This window comes from Phyllostomus discolor, chromosome 6 (genome assembly GCF_004126475.2).
Source record: "Phyllostomus discolor isolate MPI-MPIP mPhyDis1 chromosome 6, mPhyDis1.pri.v3, whole genome shotgun sequence".
Taxonomy (NCBI): domain Eukaryota; kingdom Metazoa; phylum Chordata; class Mammalia; order Chiroptera; family Phyllostomidae; genus Phyllostomus; species Phyllostomus discolor.
In genome coordinates, this window is record NC_040908.2 from 69,160,884 (window position 1) to 69,179,972 (window position 19,089).

Genomic DNA, 19,089 nt, shown 5'->3' on the forward strand with positions numbered 1-19,089 from the left:
AACATACCTAAGTACTTTTTTGAAGTAAGAAAAAGTTACTGAACTTGCCGTAGCCCACATGGTGAAGCCCACAGTCTGAGGGAATTACAGAACAACTCCACATGACTGCCTGAGAATCTTGAGCATGTGAACTACCCAGCTCCCAGACCTAAGGGCACAGAAAAACCAGGCATGATGCATCTTGCTGCTTTGGTTGACATCTCTCTTGGCCCCCTCCTGACTCAGAGCTCTTGCTGCCCCACCTCTTCCAAGATGTGTCCCAGTCTTTTCAGTCCATCTCCAGACCTCTTATCTGGCTCACACCTAATACTTCATGGCCACAGTTGTACATGTGATTTCCACAATGCTCAATATTATTTTGTGGGTGTGCCCTTTGTGCCCTGTGCTGGGTGGATACAGCGATGCTAATTTGCATAACCATGGATCCTGCCTTCCAGGAACAAAGCCATACAATAACACATGGATGACAACTGTTGGGTGGGTGGTGACTAGGTCTGGGTTGTAAACACCTTGCACATGGTTAGCTTGTTCTACAAGTTACAGTGCATCTAAACTCTTTCTTGAGAATTCTTTCAGAAGTTGATTTGAGATACAATGGAGCATTTAGAACCCTGAACAGGTTGTTATATGGGAGCCCCACCATCCTGCAGATAGTTCCTCATCCCAGAAGGTGCCCAGCCCGCTTCCTTTGCTATAGTAGGCAGATGTTCACCCGGGGGGAAGGTCCAAGCTTTCTAAAGAACCTGTTCCACGACCGTGTTTAGTAATTGCCAAACCAAACCACACTGGCTGTGCTATAAATACGAACGTGCTCCAGCCCTCCCCACCCCTCGAGCTCCGAATCTGGTGTAATAAGCCACTTTCCCCTTCCCAAACACAGAGCTGCAGTCATACCACCATCTAGGATGAGTCAGGAAAGAATTATACTTAGAAAACAAATTCATGTTGGAAGTTGGGTAGGGTACTGTGGGGTTCAGAAGGGCTACTTCTAACTGTTCTGATGAGCACATGGTGTCCACTTGGCAAGTGGGAGGTGGCTCTGGAGACATAACCACTCAATTCACAAAGCACTCTGCAAAGAGCCACTTCTGTCTCCCCTCCCTTCTCTGTGGCTAACTGCCACTTTTGCTTCAGGACAAATCCACCTTGTTTGGAAGCCATGGGAGGCAGGCAGGTCAGCACTGCAGTTGGGGTTCTTTAAACGTGCCATCTCAAATACCTGGCAACACAAACCCTACCATGTAGACTTCCAGCTTTACCAGGGGCAGTTAGCTCTGTGCAGAAGGCAAGCAGAGCCACTCTGGCCTCAGGCCAGTCCCAGAGCGCCACCAGAGCTACTTGGTGACAGCTTTGCCCCTTGCTACTTGGTGACAGCTTTGCCCCTTTCCTTGGGCCGCACACCTTGGGCTTGCTGTTGATGCCATTTCCCAAGAGGATTTAGAACTGGCCCCAAGGAGCTGGTGATGGCTGCAGGAGTGATTCCCCTGTCACAACACTGTAAGAGCAGGGTGGGACCACTTGCCAAACCACTAGTCTGGGGAGGTTTCCCTGCCTGGACACAGCTCCTTTAGAGAAGCAATCAAGTCCTGGACACCCTCCAGTGACCTCATTGGGGTGGGGGGTGTCAAAGATGCTCAGGTGTGTTTCCTAGCTGGCTGCCTGCCTGGCTGCTGTGATTGGGAAGCTCTGAGAGTCAAGAGGTGGGACGATGATGCCTCTAGGGTGTTTAGGAGCCAGCTTCCAGCCTCTCCTCCATCGAGGATCTCCTCCATCGAGGATGTGATGACTCCCCTGGATGCATGGGCCACAAGAGCAAGTGCATGGCAGGCTGCCTGCTCCCCACCACCCTCCTCACCTTGTTCCTGAGCAGGCTCACAGGAAGCTTGTCCCATGCCAGCTGGGTCCATGTCAGGCACATCTCTCTGTCAACTTTCAGGGCTGTCCCATCTAGGGGTCCCCTGGCAGAACAGGTGGATCTCCTGCAGGGCCCCCACAGAACTTGGCAATGGCCGAGACTGGAAACAAGGGCTGAGTAGTCGCTGTACATGGGCCTATGACTTGGCTGACATTCCAGTTGCTATGAGAAATTCGGGTTTTCCACCATCTGTTCTTAATCTCAGATTTCCTTAAAACCCATAACCATCTTATAAGAGCTCCAAGACTTCCTTTGAGAAAGACACAGCTCTTCCGTAGTGGACACGTGCAGATGGTCTGATGTCCACCTGTTGCAAAAGGAGCAGCCCTCTGTCAGGGATGAGGCTGGGACAGTGAAGTCAGGAAGCTGTTGGGGGTGGGGGGAACAGAGGAGGAGGGGCGGGAGTATGCACACTGAATGAGAGCTCCAGCATCCTCAGAGGAGGCTGTGCCGCATGGCTACGTAGTCTCACCTGGGAAGAGAGGGGAGGGCCTCAGGTAGCCATGGCTCATCCTCCAAGGCCACTTCTGATTACAAAGCCCAGCTGAAGAGCCCTGGTCAGGTACACAGGACTGGCCTCAAACAACCAGGAAGCGTGCTGCGGTTGCCCAGTGATGGAAGCCTTCTTCAACTTGGTCTTCTGAAAGGTTAAATTGATGCAGTGCCCAAACAGATAAATAAATGACAATCCATTGAAAGGGCATACTGTTGGTAATTGGCTCCCTTGGGACAGTATAATCCTACCCAGGTAAAGTTTGCCTTTCCTTCCCTTTCCATTAGCTTAGCATTAATTCCTCGGCTGCTGTGCTGCCATAGAGCACAGCTGACAGGGCCGGCTTGACTGGGCATTGCATAGCTCAGGGAGAGAGCACCCTGCTCTGCTGGCAGCCTGCATGTGGGGGCTCTGACGGCAGGGCCTTCAGAGCAGCGTTTGGTCACTTGGTCATTTGGTCATGGTGGTGGCAGTGCCCACACACTTCCTCACCCTCCTCCTGCTGAGAATGTCAGAGCTCCACATAGATAGTAACTAGTATTTTCTTCAGCCCCTTGGAAAAACACATATGGAAACTGAGTGGCATACCCTCTTAAGTCAGTGAGTGTAAAACACTATTGTTGTGACCCAAACTCCAGCTCCTGGATGCTGCTCACAGGGCTGTGAGCCCTGACCTAACCAGCTGAGGACAGGGACCAAGGGGCATCACAGATGAAGCTGTTTTACTCATGGAGTCACATCAGCTCACTCTTAACCTGCTGAGTGCAGTAGGGGAATGGGATTTTTAGGTTGCAAATTCCTGTGCTCCATGACCCCCTGATGTGAGCAGTGGCAGAGGCCTGGGAATCAGCTGATACTGCACCCCAGAACCTCAGTCACAGACTACATGCTTCAGTCAAGTAGGTCCTCAAGAAGTGGGGGGGGGGGAGATGGAGGAACCTGCTCTTGTCTGCTGCTCCCCAAGAGAGGTGGCACAGAGAAATAAATGCTGGCTGGCTGGCACACACTCCAGGTGGCAGTCCCCTCTCTCCAGGGGGTGCTGGCATGCCCTCCCAAAGCAGAGAGAACTCGGTCACAGCCACACTTCCCCTCCCCAGCTGGAAGAAGACATCACCAGCTCCCATGTGCTTCAGCCCAACTCCCTTGGGCAGCAGCCAACAGTCTGAAAGCCCACTGCTCCCAGCAGAGGCGTGAAGCCCACTCTGTGATGCCACACCCTTTGGGAAATCTGAAAGCATCCCCCCCATGCTTGCTTACCCCGTGCATGCTCACAGGCTGCTACAGCTGCAACTTCCATCACACTGACACAGCCTGCGCATGCCCAGATGCAAATGCCAGCCTCACCCACTTCCCTGGCCCTAATAAATGCTAAGATCTGGAAGAACAACAGAACCCAGTCCTAGCTGGCCACCCCCAACTTTGGTTTGTTGGCATCAACTTCCCTAGGGCTGAGGCAGGGATCTCTCCTTCCTTCCCTTGAAGAAGCAGCACAGTACCAAGTCAAGAAGAGCAGAGGCCTTTTCCTGGAGTGTGCAGGAGTGGCAGTGGTGTTATTGTCAGCAGTGTTGTCTCATCTTCATTTACTGACAGCCCACTGCTAGCTGGACCCCAGGGTAGTTAACAAGGGTAGAAAGTGGATGAGACACAAAGGGAGCCTTGTCAAAACTCACTTCACTTACTTGCAATTGACAACATACTTGGCCACCAAATCATTTATCCAGTGAGCATGTGCCTGGGAAACTTGTGTAAAGGGCAGTGTGACCCTGCTCTCTGAAGCATCGTGCCACCCTGAGTGTGATTCTAGTGTTTAAAGAGGTTGTTTTTGCTTTGGGGTTTTTGTTTGTTTGTTTGTTTTTATTCTGTTAAATATGGCCCTGGCCTCTAACTTCATCTAGGCTCAACTAGATCTGCTCCGTCACTCGGGCAGAGTTGTCCCTGGGCCCCAAGTTCTTGAGCAAGTGCGGCCCTCTCTCTGCCTCCGTCCTCCCCTGATGCCCATTCCTCCTGTTTACTTCCCTTTGTTTCTGTCTTGCCTTAGAGTGTTTAAAAGGGAGGCTAGCCTGAGCCAGGGTGAACAGCAGGACACCCCCCAGGAGACCGCCTTGGACATCAGCCTGAGCTATATCTACAAGGTGAGTCAAACAGCTGTCTCCACTCCCAATCTGGACCTATTCAACAAGTTAGTTCGGAAAGTCCCATCAAGCACCACTGCAGGCACCGGATGGGCAGCCAGCACTGATGCTATGGTACGCTCACACTCCCCATGCCAGCACTGATGCCAGCCGAGGACCCCATTGGGCCTGGCCTGTGGCCTCACCGCTTGTTTATCTCAGCTCTCACCCAACGTGGCCAAGGGGCTCACAATGCCTGCCTTGCCTCCTGCCTGCCTTGTCTCCCAGGAAGGCCACACTGCCCTAGTGCTCTCTCTGCTCTCCAGTTCCTGACACTGTGTGCCCTAGTACAGCCAGGGTTCACCACTGATGAGAACCTCTTGGACCTGATTGAGCTGCTGTGCAGAGCTGGCCTGGACGTGCGGCTGCGCCTGCTGCCCCAGACAGACCTCCAGCAGCTCCTGCTCCTGCTCCTGGAGAACATCCAGGAATGGCCAGGGAAGGTACACTGAGTCCTGGGGCCCAGCCCCAGCCCAGCCTCCTCTGTACAGTCCCAAGTTACCCTTAGTATGCCCTAGATGGGGATGGCACTGCTCCGAGGTCATGAAGCCACTGGAATGCTAGGGATCATCCCTCTTGTCCTGGCCTCCATGACCAGCACTCCTCCCCTCCACAAGGGAGCTGGTAGAGAGCTCAGGGTGGAAGGTGATCCCTCCCCCACCTACCCTGGCACTGGTATCCCCACAGCTCCAGCAGCTGTGCAGTGCCCTGAGCTTGGTGTCGGATCACCACCACAACCTGCTGGCGCTTGTGCAGTTCTTCCTGGATGTGACCTCCCGGAGCAGGTGGGTGCTCCTGTACCTCTGCCTCTTCCCCCTGACACTCATCCCACCCTGTGACAGCTGGGGTGTGGGGATCCAGAACCATCCCCAGCAGTCCCAACAGACCTTCCACTCTCAACAATCTCTAAAACCCAGGAGAAAGAACTAAAAATACAACTCACTAATGAGTTCATTACAAATGAAAAAAGCCTAATTTTCTTACCATGGTTTTATTAGCAAAACAATCGTCTTGCACAATTAGCTTGTGACTACAGGGGTCCCACCCTCTTTTTTGCTGCTCCTTCCCCAGTCTTTGGTGGGGGGTTCCTTCTTGTCATTTAGACCTCAGCTGCATTACACCCCCTGATCATCCCCACCGGCTCTGCCCCACCTTCCACACTCTTAGTTTATCAGCCTGTTTTATTTTCTGTTCAGCACTGATCTCTGCCCAAAATGATCTTTGTCTCCTGGCCTCCATGAGGCCAAGGAGACAAAATACTCTTTGTCTCCTTGTTTATGGCTGCCTCTTCTCCATGTTACTTACTTCCAGGAGAGCAGGTCCCTTATCTGGGTCACTGTCATATCACCCCCATCTAGAACAGTGCCTGGCACACTGTTGACCAAGGTGAACAAACTCAGCCCATGGGGAGATAAGAAGCATCAGCTAGACCTGGCCTCTGTCCCTTCTCTCCTCCTTGCCTCTTCCCCTGTAGGCCACAGGCTCAGGGGATTTATTGCCCTTCCCTGAGCAGACAGACCACTCTCCAGCTCCTCTCCTCTGCTCTCCTAGCTCTCCATGTGCAGCTCCTCCCACCTAAAATGACACCCCTTCTCACCCTTCCAATCAGGCGTGTCCTGGAGCCCACCTCAGGAAGACCCCCAGCCTTGACAGGCACCTCCACTGGGGCTGGCTCCCTGCAGCTCCTTCCCCAGGGTGGCTGCTGGGAGCAGCTTGGAGTTTTATTCAGCCTTGTGTCCCCGGGGCCCAGCCAGGTTTGATCACCCTGAGACCAAGTCCAGTCCTGAGATGGGCTCTCAGTCTCTTCCCTATGAATCTGGGTGAAGGAGAGGAGCCCTCTCTACAGTCCTGAAAGGGAAGTGTTTGCTCTGTATTTGGAGGAGCTGGGCTTCACACCGTTACATGTGTACATGCATGTGCATGCACACGATGAACTGCATTCTTTTCTTTTTTAAAAAAATGTTTTATTTATTTATTTTTAGAGAGGGGAAGGGATGGAAAAAGAAAAGGAAAGAAACATATCAGTGTTCAGTTGCCTCTTGCACGCCCCCAACTGGGGACCTGGCCCGCAACCCAGGCATGTGCCCTGACTGGGAATCAAACCAGTGACCCTTTGGATCGCAGGCTGGCACTCAAACCACTAAGCCACACCATTCAGGGCTGCATTCTTTTCCATAGCTGCACAGTGTTCCCATCGTATGTGCAGTCAGACCCCTCACTCTGGGTATTTGTCCAGTGAGTATCCGTGTGTACCAGCTTTACACATTCATGCAGATATCGCCACAGGATAAATTTCTTGAGGTGAAATTGCAGTCCTAAAGTATGCATGTTTAAATTTGGCCTCCAAAAATAGCTATGCCAATTATTAATACCACCAAATCGATGTGAAAACACCTGTTTCTCCACATTGTTATTAATATGTGCATCCTCAGTTTTGTTTTTAAGTTGTAGTGAATCTGTTAAGTAAAAAACACCATTCTGTGGTTCTAATTTTCATTTCCCTGATTGCAGTGAAATTGAGAATCTTCTCATGTGTTTATTGGCCTTTTGTTCCTTTTATTGTAAATTATCTTTGCTATTTCTTGCTCATTTTCTATCTTGTCATTCATCTTATTATATTGACTTACATATTTCTTATTATATATGTTTCACACACACTGTACTCTCTCCTAAAGCTGTAAATTGTCCTTTTTAAACCTTTGTGTATGATTATCTTTCAATGAACTAAATTTTGTTTACATTTTTAAAAAAGATCTTATTTATTTTTAGAGAGGGGAAGGGAGAAAGAAAGAAAGAAAGAAAGAAAGAAAGAAAGAAAGAAAGAAAGAAAGAAAGAAAGAAAGAAAGGGAAAGAAACATCAACATGAGAGAGAAACATCAATTGGTTGTCTCTCACACACACCTCAACCAGGTACCAGGCCAGGCGTGTGCCCTGACTAGGAATCAAACCTGCAATCTTTTGCTTTGCAGGACAGTGCTCAACCAACTGAGCCACACAGATCAGGGCTTTCTTTTCTTTTCTTTTTTTTTTTTACTTTTTAAAGAAACTGTTTATTTTAGAATAGATTTAGATTTATAGAGAAGTTTGTTGGAGAGCACAGACAGCTGATTGTGATAGAATCTTTCTATCTCGAACAGGAAGGCCTTCTGAACCATAAAACCTAAGACCCATAAAAATACTGAGTTTTGTATCTTTCAGTACTGACACCATTCTGTCTGTATTGGCTCTTAGTCCCATCCGGACTCTGTGTTTTGTAGCTATGAGACAGGGATCTAATTTGCATTTGCCCACCCCCAAAGAACCAGTGCACCAACACCAATTTTTTTGTCTCACCTTAGGATGTCATCACATCCTAAACATATGGCATCATTCATCTGTTAGCAGCATGAAACTTTGATTCCAAGAATCAGTGGCTGTTACAGGCTCTCTTTGTAGCTCTGGGCCCTAGGTTAGTGCCCCTTAAATGCCAGGAGTGAATAAAATGAGCAGCCTTACCTTGCTTGCAGACAGACACGTCAACCAGGTGACACTTTCTGCCAAGAGCTTCTCCAGGAAAGAGGTTCACTGTCTGGATGGGTGTTATTTATTCATTCACTTAGATACTTCATTGTGTTTCTTTCTCTCAGTACATAAAACATGTAAATAGAACAGAGTTCAAAAGGCACCAAGGAGTATGTGTTGAAAATAAGCCCATGTACTCCCTCCCCTTCTTGTCACGCCAAGGTATGTTTCAGCAGTCATTCCAGATTGGATCAATAGCAGCTTCTAATTCTTTTTTCAAGCACATTGTACTCACTGTGGCTTTTAGCTGTCCTCCCAACCCTGTTGCCTATGGTGGCGATTTTGAAGAGCTTGCTGGTGGCCTTGTACTGCCCTCGCTGGTGGCCACCCCACTGAACCCAGTTCCCAGTCTGACCCCAGGAAGGAAGGCATGTTGTAGCAAGGTGACGATGGACTGTCACATTCTTAGCCTACCAACTGGCTAAGCACAGAGCAAGAAGTCCCACCAATGTTGACATGGCACAGGCCTCCTCCCACCTACTTTGCTGACCAAGACTTCAAGGGATGTGCCATAGATTGAAGGCAAAGTTGGGCTTACCCTGGAAAATGAAAGTAAATACATTGAAAACCACCTGAAGGGGAGGTCCTTGGAGGGAAGTCTGTCTGGGCACCATGGCCCCTCCAGGGTAGTTCCAGCTGTCCAGCTTCTGTCCAGACCCAGCACACATTCTCAGCAGACCTCTGCACCCACTCCCAGGAGCTCTGTTGGGAAGAAGACAAGACAGGGGCCACTTTTGCTCCCCTGAAAGTGGATGGACTTTCCCAGGCTCCCTATATCACCACCTTGAATGTTTATTAAATTCCTCCTGTGTGCTGCTTGTGGGGGTCCTCAGAGTAGAGGACAGAGTGCCACCATTTGCCTAGCTAGACAGAGGAGCAGACCAGGGCTGCCTAAAACATCACAAAACTGGCCCTGACAATGACAGAGCTCTTGCCCAGTGTCAGCACAATGTGGAAACAGGCCCACTCCTCCCTTGTTCATGGTGTGTACTCCCTGCCATTGCCCTGGAGGGCAACTTGGCTGAATCAAGCAAATGACTTTAATATGTGCAAACCCTTTGACAAACAGCTTGACCTGGGGGCCTAGCAATGACATACTGACAATGGTGTTTAGCATAGTGGTGTTCATAAGAGTGAAAAATTGGAAATTATTTCAGTGCCCCACCATAAATTAAATTGTGCTCATATGAGACTTCCGGCCAAGATGGAGGCATAGGTAGACACACTGTGCTTCCTCGCACAACGAAAATAAGGACAACAACAATTTAGAAACAAGATAACAACCAGATCTGACAGAAAATTGAACTGTATGGAAGTCGGACAACCAAGGAGTTAAAATACACACATTCGTCCAGACCAGTAGGAGGGGCGGAGTCGGGCAGTGGGGCGGAGTGGGGTCGTGGCACAAAAAGCAGTGGCACCGGGCGCACAAGATGGCAGCAGGTGGACCCTGGGCCCGCAGGCAGTGGGAGGTGGCGGCTGGCAGACCCCAGGTGCGGGGTGGCAACGGGCAGACTCAGCGAGGTGGCTATTGTGAAGCGAGGCACTGAGCACAAGGTTGCTGGCTGACTGGGTTGTCCCACATTTGAACGCAGATAAAGCAGAGAAAAACAGACCACACAACCCAGGGTCACAGCGCTGAGAAATAGAGCCTTGGGGCACTGATTGGAAACACCTGTGGGGGGTTGAGGTGCAGGGAGAGACTCCCAGCCTCATAGGAGAGTTTGTTGAAGAGACCCACAGGGTCCTAGAATGTGCACAAGCCCACCCACACGGGAATCAGCACCAGAAAGGCCCACTTTGCTTAGGGGAAGCAGCGGAAGGGACTGAAGTCAGACAGAGAGTGGAGGAGGTGCCATTGTTCCTTCTCGGGCCCCACCCCCACATACAGGGTCACAACCCAGCAAACAAAGCCCTGCCCTGGTGAACACCTAAGGCTCCACCTCTCATACGTAACAGGCATGACAAGACAAAAAAAAAAAAAAAAATGGCCCAAATGGAAGAACAGATCAAAGCTCCACAGCAAATACAACTAAGCGACTAAGAGATAGCCAACCTATCAGATGCACAATTCAAAGCACTGGTGATCAGGATGCGCACAGAATTGGTTGAATTTGGTCGCAAATTAGATGAAAAAATGAAGGCTACAAAATGAAGGAAAATGTACAGGGAAGCAGTAATGATGGGAAGAAAACTGGGACTCAAATCAATGGAGTGGACCAGAAGGAAGAAAGAAACAATCAAACAGAAAAAAATGGAGAAACAAGAATTCAAAAAAATAAGGAGAGGCTTAAGAATCTCCAGGGCATCTTTAAACATTCCAGCATCTGAATTATAGGGGTACCAGAGGGGAAGAGGAAGAGCAACAAGTGGAAAAGTTACTTGAACAAATAATAAAGGAGAACTTCCCCAATCTAGCAAAGGAAATAGGCTTCCAGGAAGTCTAGGAAGCTCAGGGAGTCCCAAAGAAGTTGGACCCAAGGAGAAACACACCAAGGTACATCATGATGACATTAGCCAAGGTAAAAATTAAAGAGAGAATTCTAGAAGCAGGAAGAGATAAGGAGACAGTCACCTACAAAGGAGTTCCCATAAAATCATCAGTTCATTTCTCAAAAGAGATCTTGCAGGCAAGAAGGGGCAGGAAAGAACTATTCCAAGTCATGAAAGGCAAGGACCTACATCCCAGATTGCTCTATCCACCAAAGCTTTCATTTAGAATGGAAGAGAAGATAAAGTGCTTCCCAGATAAGGTCAAGTTAAAGGAGTTCATCATCACCAAGCCCTTATTTTATGAAATGTTAAAGGGACTTATCTAAGAAAAGATAAAAAACATGTACAGTAAAATGACAGCAAACTCACAATTATTAACAACCACACCTAAAACAAAAGCAAACTAAGCAAACAACTAGAACAGGAACAGAACCACAGAAATGGAGATCACATGGAGGGTTAGCATCAGGGGAGTGGGAGGAGGAGAGAGGGGGAAAAGGTACGGAGAATAAGTAGCATAGATGGTAGGTAGAAAATATACAGGGGGAGGGCAAGAATAGTATGGGAAATATAGAAGCTAAAGAACTTATGACACCTGGACATGAACAAAAGGAGGGGAATGTGGGTAGGAGAAGGTGTGCTGGGTGGAGGGGCATGGAGGGGAGTAATAGGACAACTGTAATAGCATAATAAAATATATTTAAAAAAATAAATTGTGCTCATACTCCAGAATATTTTAGAGCACTTAAAAATAACATCATGGAAGAAAGGGAAAGTTAATAGTGCTAAATGAGAAAAAGCTATGGGTCCATATGTAAAGTGTGATCCTGGTTTTGTTTGGAAGGGGGAGTAGTCTTTGGTGTTTGAGGTTAATATTAGTGACTTCTGTCATCTTTGGGCTCATCTCTCTTTTCTGAATACCCTGTTGGCCTCCCTGCCTCTGTTCTTATACCCACAGCCTGTTGTCACCATTCAGCCAGAGTCACTTTTACTTAATGATTTTTTGAAGTTTTTCTACAGAATATTTTGAACACATACAGAAGATGAGAGACTAGTGTGCCAGGTCCATGTACCCATGTTCCACCTCAACTGGTCACAGTGATCCCCTTCACCTTTACCTGCTCACCCCACCTTTCCTGCCCCAGATCCGTGGGGAACAGATCCCAGACACACCTCCCTCCCACATTGGCGGGAGACTTGCCCTCTCACATCACTGTGGTCTCTGCCCATGTGTCGCCTCCTCAAAGATCCTTGCCCACCGATCCTTTCCAAATTAGCTCCTCCTCGGGGCCTCCAGAACCTTATTTTTCTTTGTTTTTCTTCCTGGCTTATCATCAAATGTCACATGTTGCCTGCATTTATTTATGTGTAATCTGCCTGCTCCATTAGGATGCAAGCTCCCTGCAGGGGTGTCCTCAGAGCCTGGAACAGTGACCAGGATATCATGAGTGTTCTCTGAATATTGGATGAATAAGTAAGTGCCAAATTTGGCTCTCTTCCTATCCCTGCTTCTGTGATCAAGGTACATTCAGGTTTTGGCTTTTCTTTTTTCTGTTTTTTTGTTTGTTTGGTTGGTTGGTCGGTTGGTTTTTATTTTTATTTTTTTTTTAAGGGAAAGGAGAGAGTTGTTCCCAGACATTGGGCATTCTTCCTGTGCTGGGGAAAATTCCTCACTGTGCCTCCCTGTAGAAGCAAGGGCCAGGCATTCCTTTGTCACCTTCTGAGAGCTAGAGCCAGCACACCAATCAAATGTCCCTGGGAAGGAGCCTAGGCAGCAGCCCTGCCCTCCCACTCACCCCCCCCCCCCACTCTTCCTAGGTAGGGACTTTGCCTGCTCACTGCTCCCATGTCCCTTGGCTCCTGACTGGTTTTCAAGCCCAGTTCTTCACCTTCCCATGGATTCCAGAGCTCCCCAGCATCCTCTTAGCATAGTCCTTTTCTGTCTGAAGCAGGCAGATCCGACCAATAAGGGGAGCTGGCTCATAAAGTAGAAGGCAGGTGGCCCTGAAAAGGAGCAGCCTCAAAGTCATCAAGCCTTTGTGCATTGGGCACAAGGATGGTGACACTTCCAGGAGTGCCATAGCTTATCCAAGGCCACCTTGTTTCCTCCAGGCCCCACTTTCCTCATGATCCCTCCCCACATCTCAGGATCCCAGCAGTCCTGGCCCTTCCAGAACCTTTCTTCTGCAGTCACCCCTTCTCTATTCTTACACCTTCAGCTTTTATTCACCACTAGCTTTTTCTGCTCTGCAAAGAATTGTACTCGTGAGTCTCCTACCTAGAACATTTCAGTCTCCACCCACTATTCCCTCCCCACCCCCCGCCCTTTTTCCTCTGGCTCCTATCTGAACTCTGGACACATACTGGAGTCTTCAGAGCTCAGTGTTGTAGGGAGTTCTTACCTGAGAAGATAGACATTGAGAATGTTCTAGAAGGAGGCAGCCAAGCTCTAAAAAAACCTCAATATTTCAGAAGCGTTCAAAGTTGAGAGGAACAAGAAACAGAGATGAAGTTCATGTCTAGGAGTCAAGGGGCCATGGCTGGACTTGGGACATAGACAACAAAGGAAAATCGGTCATGATGAAGCCAGGAGTGTGAGGGGTAGTGGCCAATGAGGACCCAGCTCACTTTTATGAGTGAGTATGTGTAAGGAGGTGGTGGGAGTGACTTAAGGAGCCAGAAGTAGAGAAGACACCCCTCATCTGGCACCAGCCACTCATTTCAGCTGCTCTGTTACCAGTGACCTAATGGCTGTTTCTCATGAACAAGCATAGCATCCTCTTCCCTGACTTCACAGGATGCTTCTCCTGACCTCCCTCCCCTCTGTGCCTGTCCTCCATCGCCATCACTCATTGCCCTTCCTTCACTGCCTCTTAAGCCTTCCCATGCCTCAGGATTCTGTCCCAGGCCCTCTTCTCTGTCACAGGGCACAGTCTCAGGGTGTCTTCTGGGCAGGCACTGTGGCTCTCTGCCCACGCTGGCCCATGTGGTGCCCTGTCCATTGGGGAACTCAGGCATCCCACGCCAGCTGCTGGAGTGTTGCTGCCTCACCAACCCACTCCAGGAGCTGCCTCTGTGGAAGACCGTCACCTTCCCCAAGGTTGGGCCCTTCCTTGGGAGCAGCCCAGTGGTGGGGGTACATGGCCTCACTTCAGGATATCTGTGAAGGACCTCACCACCCCAGAGCTCCTTGCAGGGCCAGTTTTGCTATGACTGCACCACAGTCTGGCTTTCCCCTTGGCCTGGACCTGCTTCCTTCACTCCCCATAAGGGTCATCCCAAGAGCACCTATCTCCTCCTCTCATCCCGTAAATTCCCTACGTGATCCTCCCCATTTTAGAGCCCACTTCCTGGGGAACTCAACCTGAGACCCCCCCCTATCTCATCCACATCATGGCTTCAACCCTAGCTACATGCAGGCACCCCAAGGCAATACCTATGGCCAGACTGTTATGCTCAGCACCAGATCTGTGTGGGCAGGTATTTCCAGCTAAGCGTCGCCACCTTCCAAGGAGGATCACCCCGCTGTTGTCCATGGCCCCTTGGTGGTTCAGCACCTGCCCACTACCTGAAGCCTGAGAGTGTGGGGATACCTTCTGTCCCGTCAGGTTTCCCTTTCTCCCACAGCACTCATCTCTCCTTGTCACCCTCCTGCAGCTGCCGCAGTTCCAGCTCTTACTGCTACACCTGGGATTTCTGCTGGAGAATCGGAGCTGTCTCCTTCCAGGCTCTCTCCCGTCCAACCAATTCCCTCCACACACTGTCCAGCAGTGTGCCCTTCCTTCAAACAACATCTGTCTGTGTCACTCCTGTGCTTAAAATCCTTCAGGCTACTGTCCTCAGGATGAAGTGAAACAGCCCAGACTCATGCACAAGGGCCTCTGGGCCTCTTTCCCAATTCTCCCTTCTCCCCTGTCCCCACTCCCATCCCCGACAGGCTCCCATGCTCCAGACATTCCCTAAATCTTTGCAGCCACCAAAGCGATGAGGATTTGCCCCTGAGCTTCTTGGCATCTGTTCCCTCTTCCTAGGGAAGCCTCTTCTTCCCCCCTCCCCCTCCCCTTTGTCTGGTAAATGTTTCTCATCCTCAAGCCTAGGCTCAGAGCAAGGCATCTCCTCTTCCCAGAAACCGCCTATCACAGGCCTTGGTTGCTGGTGCCCTTTGCAGACCCCTTGAGCTGGAGCATCTTGAAGGAGGAGTGTGACTTTGCTTTCTGGTCAAAAAGCCTCTTGTGGACAATTTTAAGGAAACTTGAGCTGAATGGCGTAAAACGAGGCTGGCTCATCATCAAAAGGTACCCCTGGCCTCAGGCGCCTGCCTGGGGGCAGGCCCTGTGGCCACCAGAGTCCTGTGTTCACCAACAGTTTGACCAGGCCCAACCCAGCATCTCAGGATGAGGCCATTCGTGGAACAACGGTCAGATTCACACATGATGTGAGTACAACTGAGAGCAAATTGAAGATACCAGAAGATCTCAACAGACCACAATGGTGGACTGGGTAGAAAAGACAGACCCAGCTGCACAATTAAGAACAAGTTGTAGGGAATGGGATTTGACAGCAAGATGTGTGAAAAAGATTTTAGGCTCAATCTGTTAACTGCACAGCATCATGGGGCCTCTGAAGATGAACACCAGCCTCAAGTCTGACCACCTCCCGGCCAGGAATTCTTGACAATCCCCAGGGTCCTCAGAGGACCCATCCCAGAATGGCGAAAGATAAAAACCTGTGGCTGGAGGACCTCGAGAAGGGTGGCCCAGGAAACAATGTGACTTCCTTCAGTATGTGGATGAACAGAGAGATGTTAGAGGAGGTAACTTTTAAGGTGTTTTCTAAGTCTAAGGCTATAATAACAAAAACAAAGAAAGAGATAGGGAGGGAGGGAGGGAGGGAGTTGTCTTGTGATTGTGTGTGAACTTCATTTATTACTAAGTAATAGTAACCTTTCTAGTGAGTTATAATATGCATACAGGAAAAGACCCATCAGAGGCAACATGCAGTGTACTTTGCAAAGGAGACCGTCTGTGTAACCAGCACTACATCCTAGGAGAGACTGTCATTGGCACCTGCCTCAGGCTTCTCCCAGGTGTTTCCTCTGCAAAGAAAACCCTTCCCCAACTCCCCTCACATGGATTGTTCACATGATTTGGAACATGTATCAAAATGGACCTGTGCGGAGTTCTCTATGGCACCTACTGTCCCAGTGGAGTGTCAGCTCTTTGTGGGTTTTGTCCTTGTGGAAGAGAGTAGATCCTTCGTGTTTGTTGCCACACAGTGGCTGATGAGCAGGTCTGTGCTGTCTGTGCCCTGTGGCCTCTTCCTGTCCCACTATGTTTCTGTCCCACTCATCTCTTAATCCAGGTCCTAGTCCTTTCTGCCTGGGAAGCACTGCTCACGGGCAGGATGGAAGACTCCACGAGAAGAACAGAGAGCAGGTGGCTCGAGGCAGCAGTGACCTGAGTAAAAGCCTGGACTGCTGGGAGAGGCAGACACCCTGAGGCCGGGTGTTGGGCTGCATTTCCACAGGCAGAACAGGCCACCGTTGTTGCTCCCTGAGCTGCCCTAGAGACTGAGAAAAGACGGCTCACGCCTTTGGCCAGATGCCTAATGGCCTTTTAGGGTAGCTCAGCCTTGGTAGGGCCTGGTTCCCCTCTGAAGGAGTGAAGACCAGGGGCACCAGAGGGGGCCACCTTGACTTTGAGGATGTCCTGACAGCCTCTGCAGAGTGCCAGCTAAGCTGCCCTTTGCAGGAGATGAAAGGAGGCCTAGAGTCTGGGAAGCAGTGTGCCTGCATTCCACTTCCCAGCTTTGCTGGCTGTTTAGAAAAATCATTTCCCAGCACTTTGGGCTCCTCTGAGTGCTAGTCCAGTGTCCTGGTCTTCTGGAGGCCTGTGGGAGTGCTGGGGGCAGGGCCCAGGCAGAGGCCTGGCCTACTACAAGCTTAGCGAGCAAGAGCAAGCGAGTGGTAGGGCTGGAGCCTTGCCTTATATGACAGTGGCTGGTATGGCTCCAGTGGCTTTTGCATCCTCCTTTGTCTGCCTGGTTTGAGTTCCGGGGAGGCTTTGCTGGGTGGGGTTGGGCAGCTTTCCGGGAGGAGGAGCCCAGGCCAACCTCAGTGGGGCCTGGCTCTCTGCCTGCCCCCTGCACAGTTTGGATGTTGTTTGGGTGCATCTTTGCTCTGTAAAGTGAGTTTTCAGTCTAAAATTAAAAAGTGGTCCTGTCTCCTCTCCCTGTGGGAACTGTGGGTGCAGGGGACTGTGTTTAAAAGGCAGGGAGAGCCATTAGCATCAAAGGCAGTGGGCAGGCAGACAGTGAGGGGGAGTGCCACTCTCAGATGTGGGTTTCTTTTTATCCATTCACACCCTCAGTGCTTTTTCTGGTGCTTGTCTTCATTTCTGGACATCAGCCCTGTCCTGACCCACCCACCCGCCTCTTCCCTTCGAGAGCCACCTTGGCTCTGCTTCCTGGCCCACCAGCATCCCCAGGGTGGCCCCTCCCTGCCTTCCCACTGTGATAAAGGAGCTCTTCCCAGTCCTGGCTTGGATTACGGACACTCACTTGCAGCACTTCTGACTCTGGCTGCAAGTTTGCTCAGAGCAGCAGCTCAGACGGGTCATTTACCTCCCACTGTGCTCCCTGCCCAGCTGCTGCTGGGAACTCCCGGGAACAGCTGGAGAGCAGGTCCTCACTGACTATGAGGGGGAAGCCATGCAGGGTATGTGACTGGGGCCATGGTCTAGGGAGAAACTGGAGGACGGGGCTGGGGCTGGCCAGCATCTGACTGTATCCATGGGGGTCTAATGTGGAACCAGGATGAGGGGCTCCTGTTTTCTGTCCAATGGTGCAGTGCAGATGGGGCTGCCTCTCCCCAGGACTCCTAAGGTGGGGTGGGAATGCCAAGGCATTCTGCAGAAAAGGGTCAAGGCTAACAGGAGACAAGGTGAGGGAAGTCCCCATGCTGGTTAAGTTCAAGTCTTCTAAGTCAAGAATAGATGGGATGGCCAGACCCTCCTAAGGTTGCCAGATAAGATGCAAATATGGCATGGTAGAAGTTTATGCTAAAAAATTCTTCTTTGTTAATCTATAAAAAATTCAAATTCAGCTGGGCATCCTGTATTTTTGTTGGCCAAATCTGACCATCCTGTCTCCTCCCCCAGCTGAATTCCTTCTTTAAGTAATAATTTGACTGAACTGTAATGCACAAGCAGAACAGAACACAGACCTAAGTGTATGGCTCAGTGGTTTCCACAAGTCGAACACATGTGGGATGGAACCAGCACCTGGATAAGAAATGAAACCTGAGCAGAACCTGCTCCCCACAATGTGTCATCAGTGTCCCCACCTCCAACAGCTGGTACTTGCCTGTTCTTGTTATTTATGTAAGTGAAATCATACACATGTATTCTTTATCTGGCCTCTTTCACACGACACCGAGAGGGTCGTCCAAGCTGTTGGATGCGCTTGTATGTCCTTTATGGTCATTCTGCGCTGGGTGGAGTGGTATGGATCTGTTTATCCATTTCAGTGGTACTGCACTTCTGCTTTTCCGATTTCTGGAGTAAGTACCTAGGAGGAGGACCGCTGGGCCAGGAGGTAGGCATGTGGACAGCCTCAGTACATCTTCCAAACAGTTTACTGAGTGGAGGCGCTAATTTACCTTCCCACCAGCTGTGCTTGAGCCCCTCCCCGTGCTGGGCCTGCCCCTCCTTTTTATGTTCATCCTGATGTACAGTGGTACTGCCTGGTGCTGCCTTTTTTTCTTTGTTTAATCAAGAGCCTCTTGCTTTATTGATTCCTTTGACTTCTTGACTTAAGTGCTGTTGAAGAAAATAAATGAAGCCATGGTTCAGATGCCAGCCTGCCCAGCCCCCCCTCAGTCCCCAGCACCATGGGGGGCCTAAGCAGCCTCAGGCCCTGGGGAGGAGGGTGCAGGGGACCCTTCAACACCAACTCCCTAATTACTTCTCTCAGGAAACATCACTTCTGAGTGCTGCCCACAGCTTGCTGTTCCCACATCCCCTCCTTTCTTCAGTTCTCGAGGTGTCGGTCCGGTCCACGCTGCGGGACCCTTCCACAGTGTTGTCACCTCGGCGGTTCTCCAAGGAGCCAGCTCCAGCCCAATAGTTTGAGGACCTCTCCTTTGCTTCCCCTGGTGGTGGCTTTCCACAGGAATTAGGGACTACAGCCATATCAAAGTGTGTGCTGGGTGCTCACCTCTGCCACCCATAGGGGAGCAACAAGTGTATGGGGGTACATGGAGATGTAACCTTACGGTGCAGGTTGTAGCAGGGGTAGTGTGAGGGTGGGGGCCTGAACCCTTCTTCCCATCATCTCTCTCCAGTCTTTGGTCTCCACTTCCCTCCTCTCCTCTTTTTGCTCACTCCAGCCCTCAATGACCCTGAAAATCAGAGCCCCAAACATCAGCATATTAAATTCACATCAGAAGTCTTCACAC

At 50.2% G+C, this 19,089-nt stretch overlaps 1 protein-coding gene across 2 annotated transcripts in view; it reads left to right on the plus strand.

Moving 5' to 3' along the window:
- The first annotated feature begins 4,382 nt into the window (after positions 1–4,382).
- LOC114499275 (protein FAM178B) overlaps positions 4,383–19,089 on the plus strand; it is a 43,421-nt gene continuing 28,714 nt past the window's right edge. Inside the window, exons 1-3 of one of the 2 annotated variants that reach the window (XM_028515308.2) lie at positions 4,383–4,540; positions 4,846–5,022; positions 5,267–5,364. In XM_028515308.2, the coding sequence (XP_028371109.2) occupies positions 4,400–4,540; positions 4,846–5,022; positions 5,267–5,364 (416 nt within the window). In that variant the 5' untranslated portion in view covers positions 4,383–4,399. The remainder of the gene's footprint in view (positions 4,541–4,845; positions 5,023–5,266; positions 5,365–19,089) is intronic. The other variant, XM_036030095.1, reaches the window with a different exon arrangement.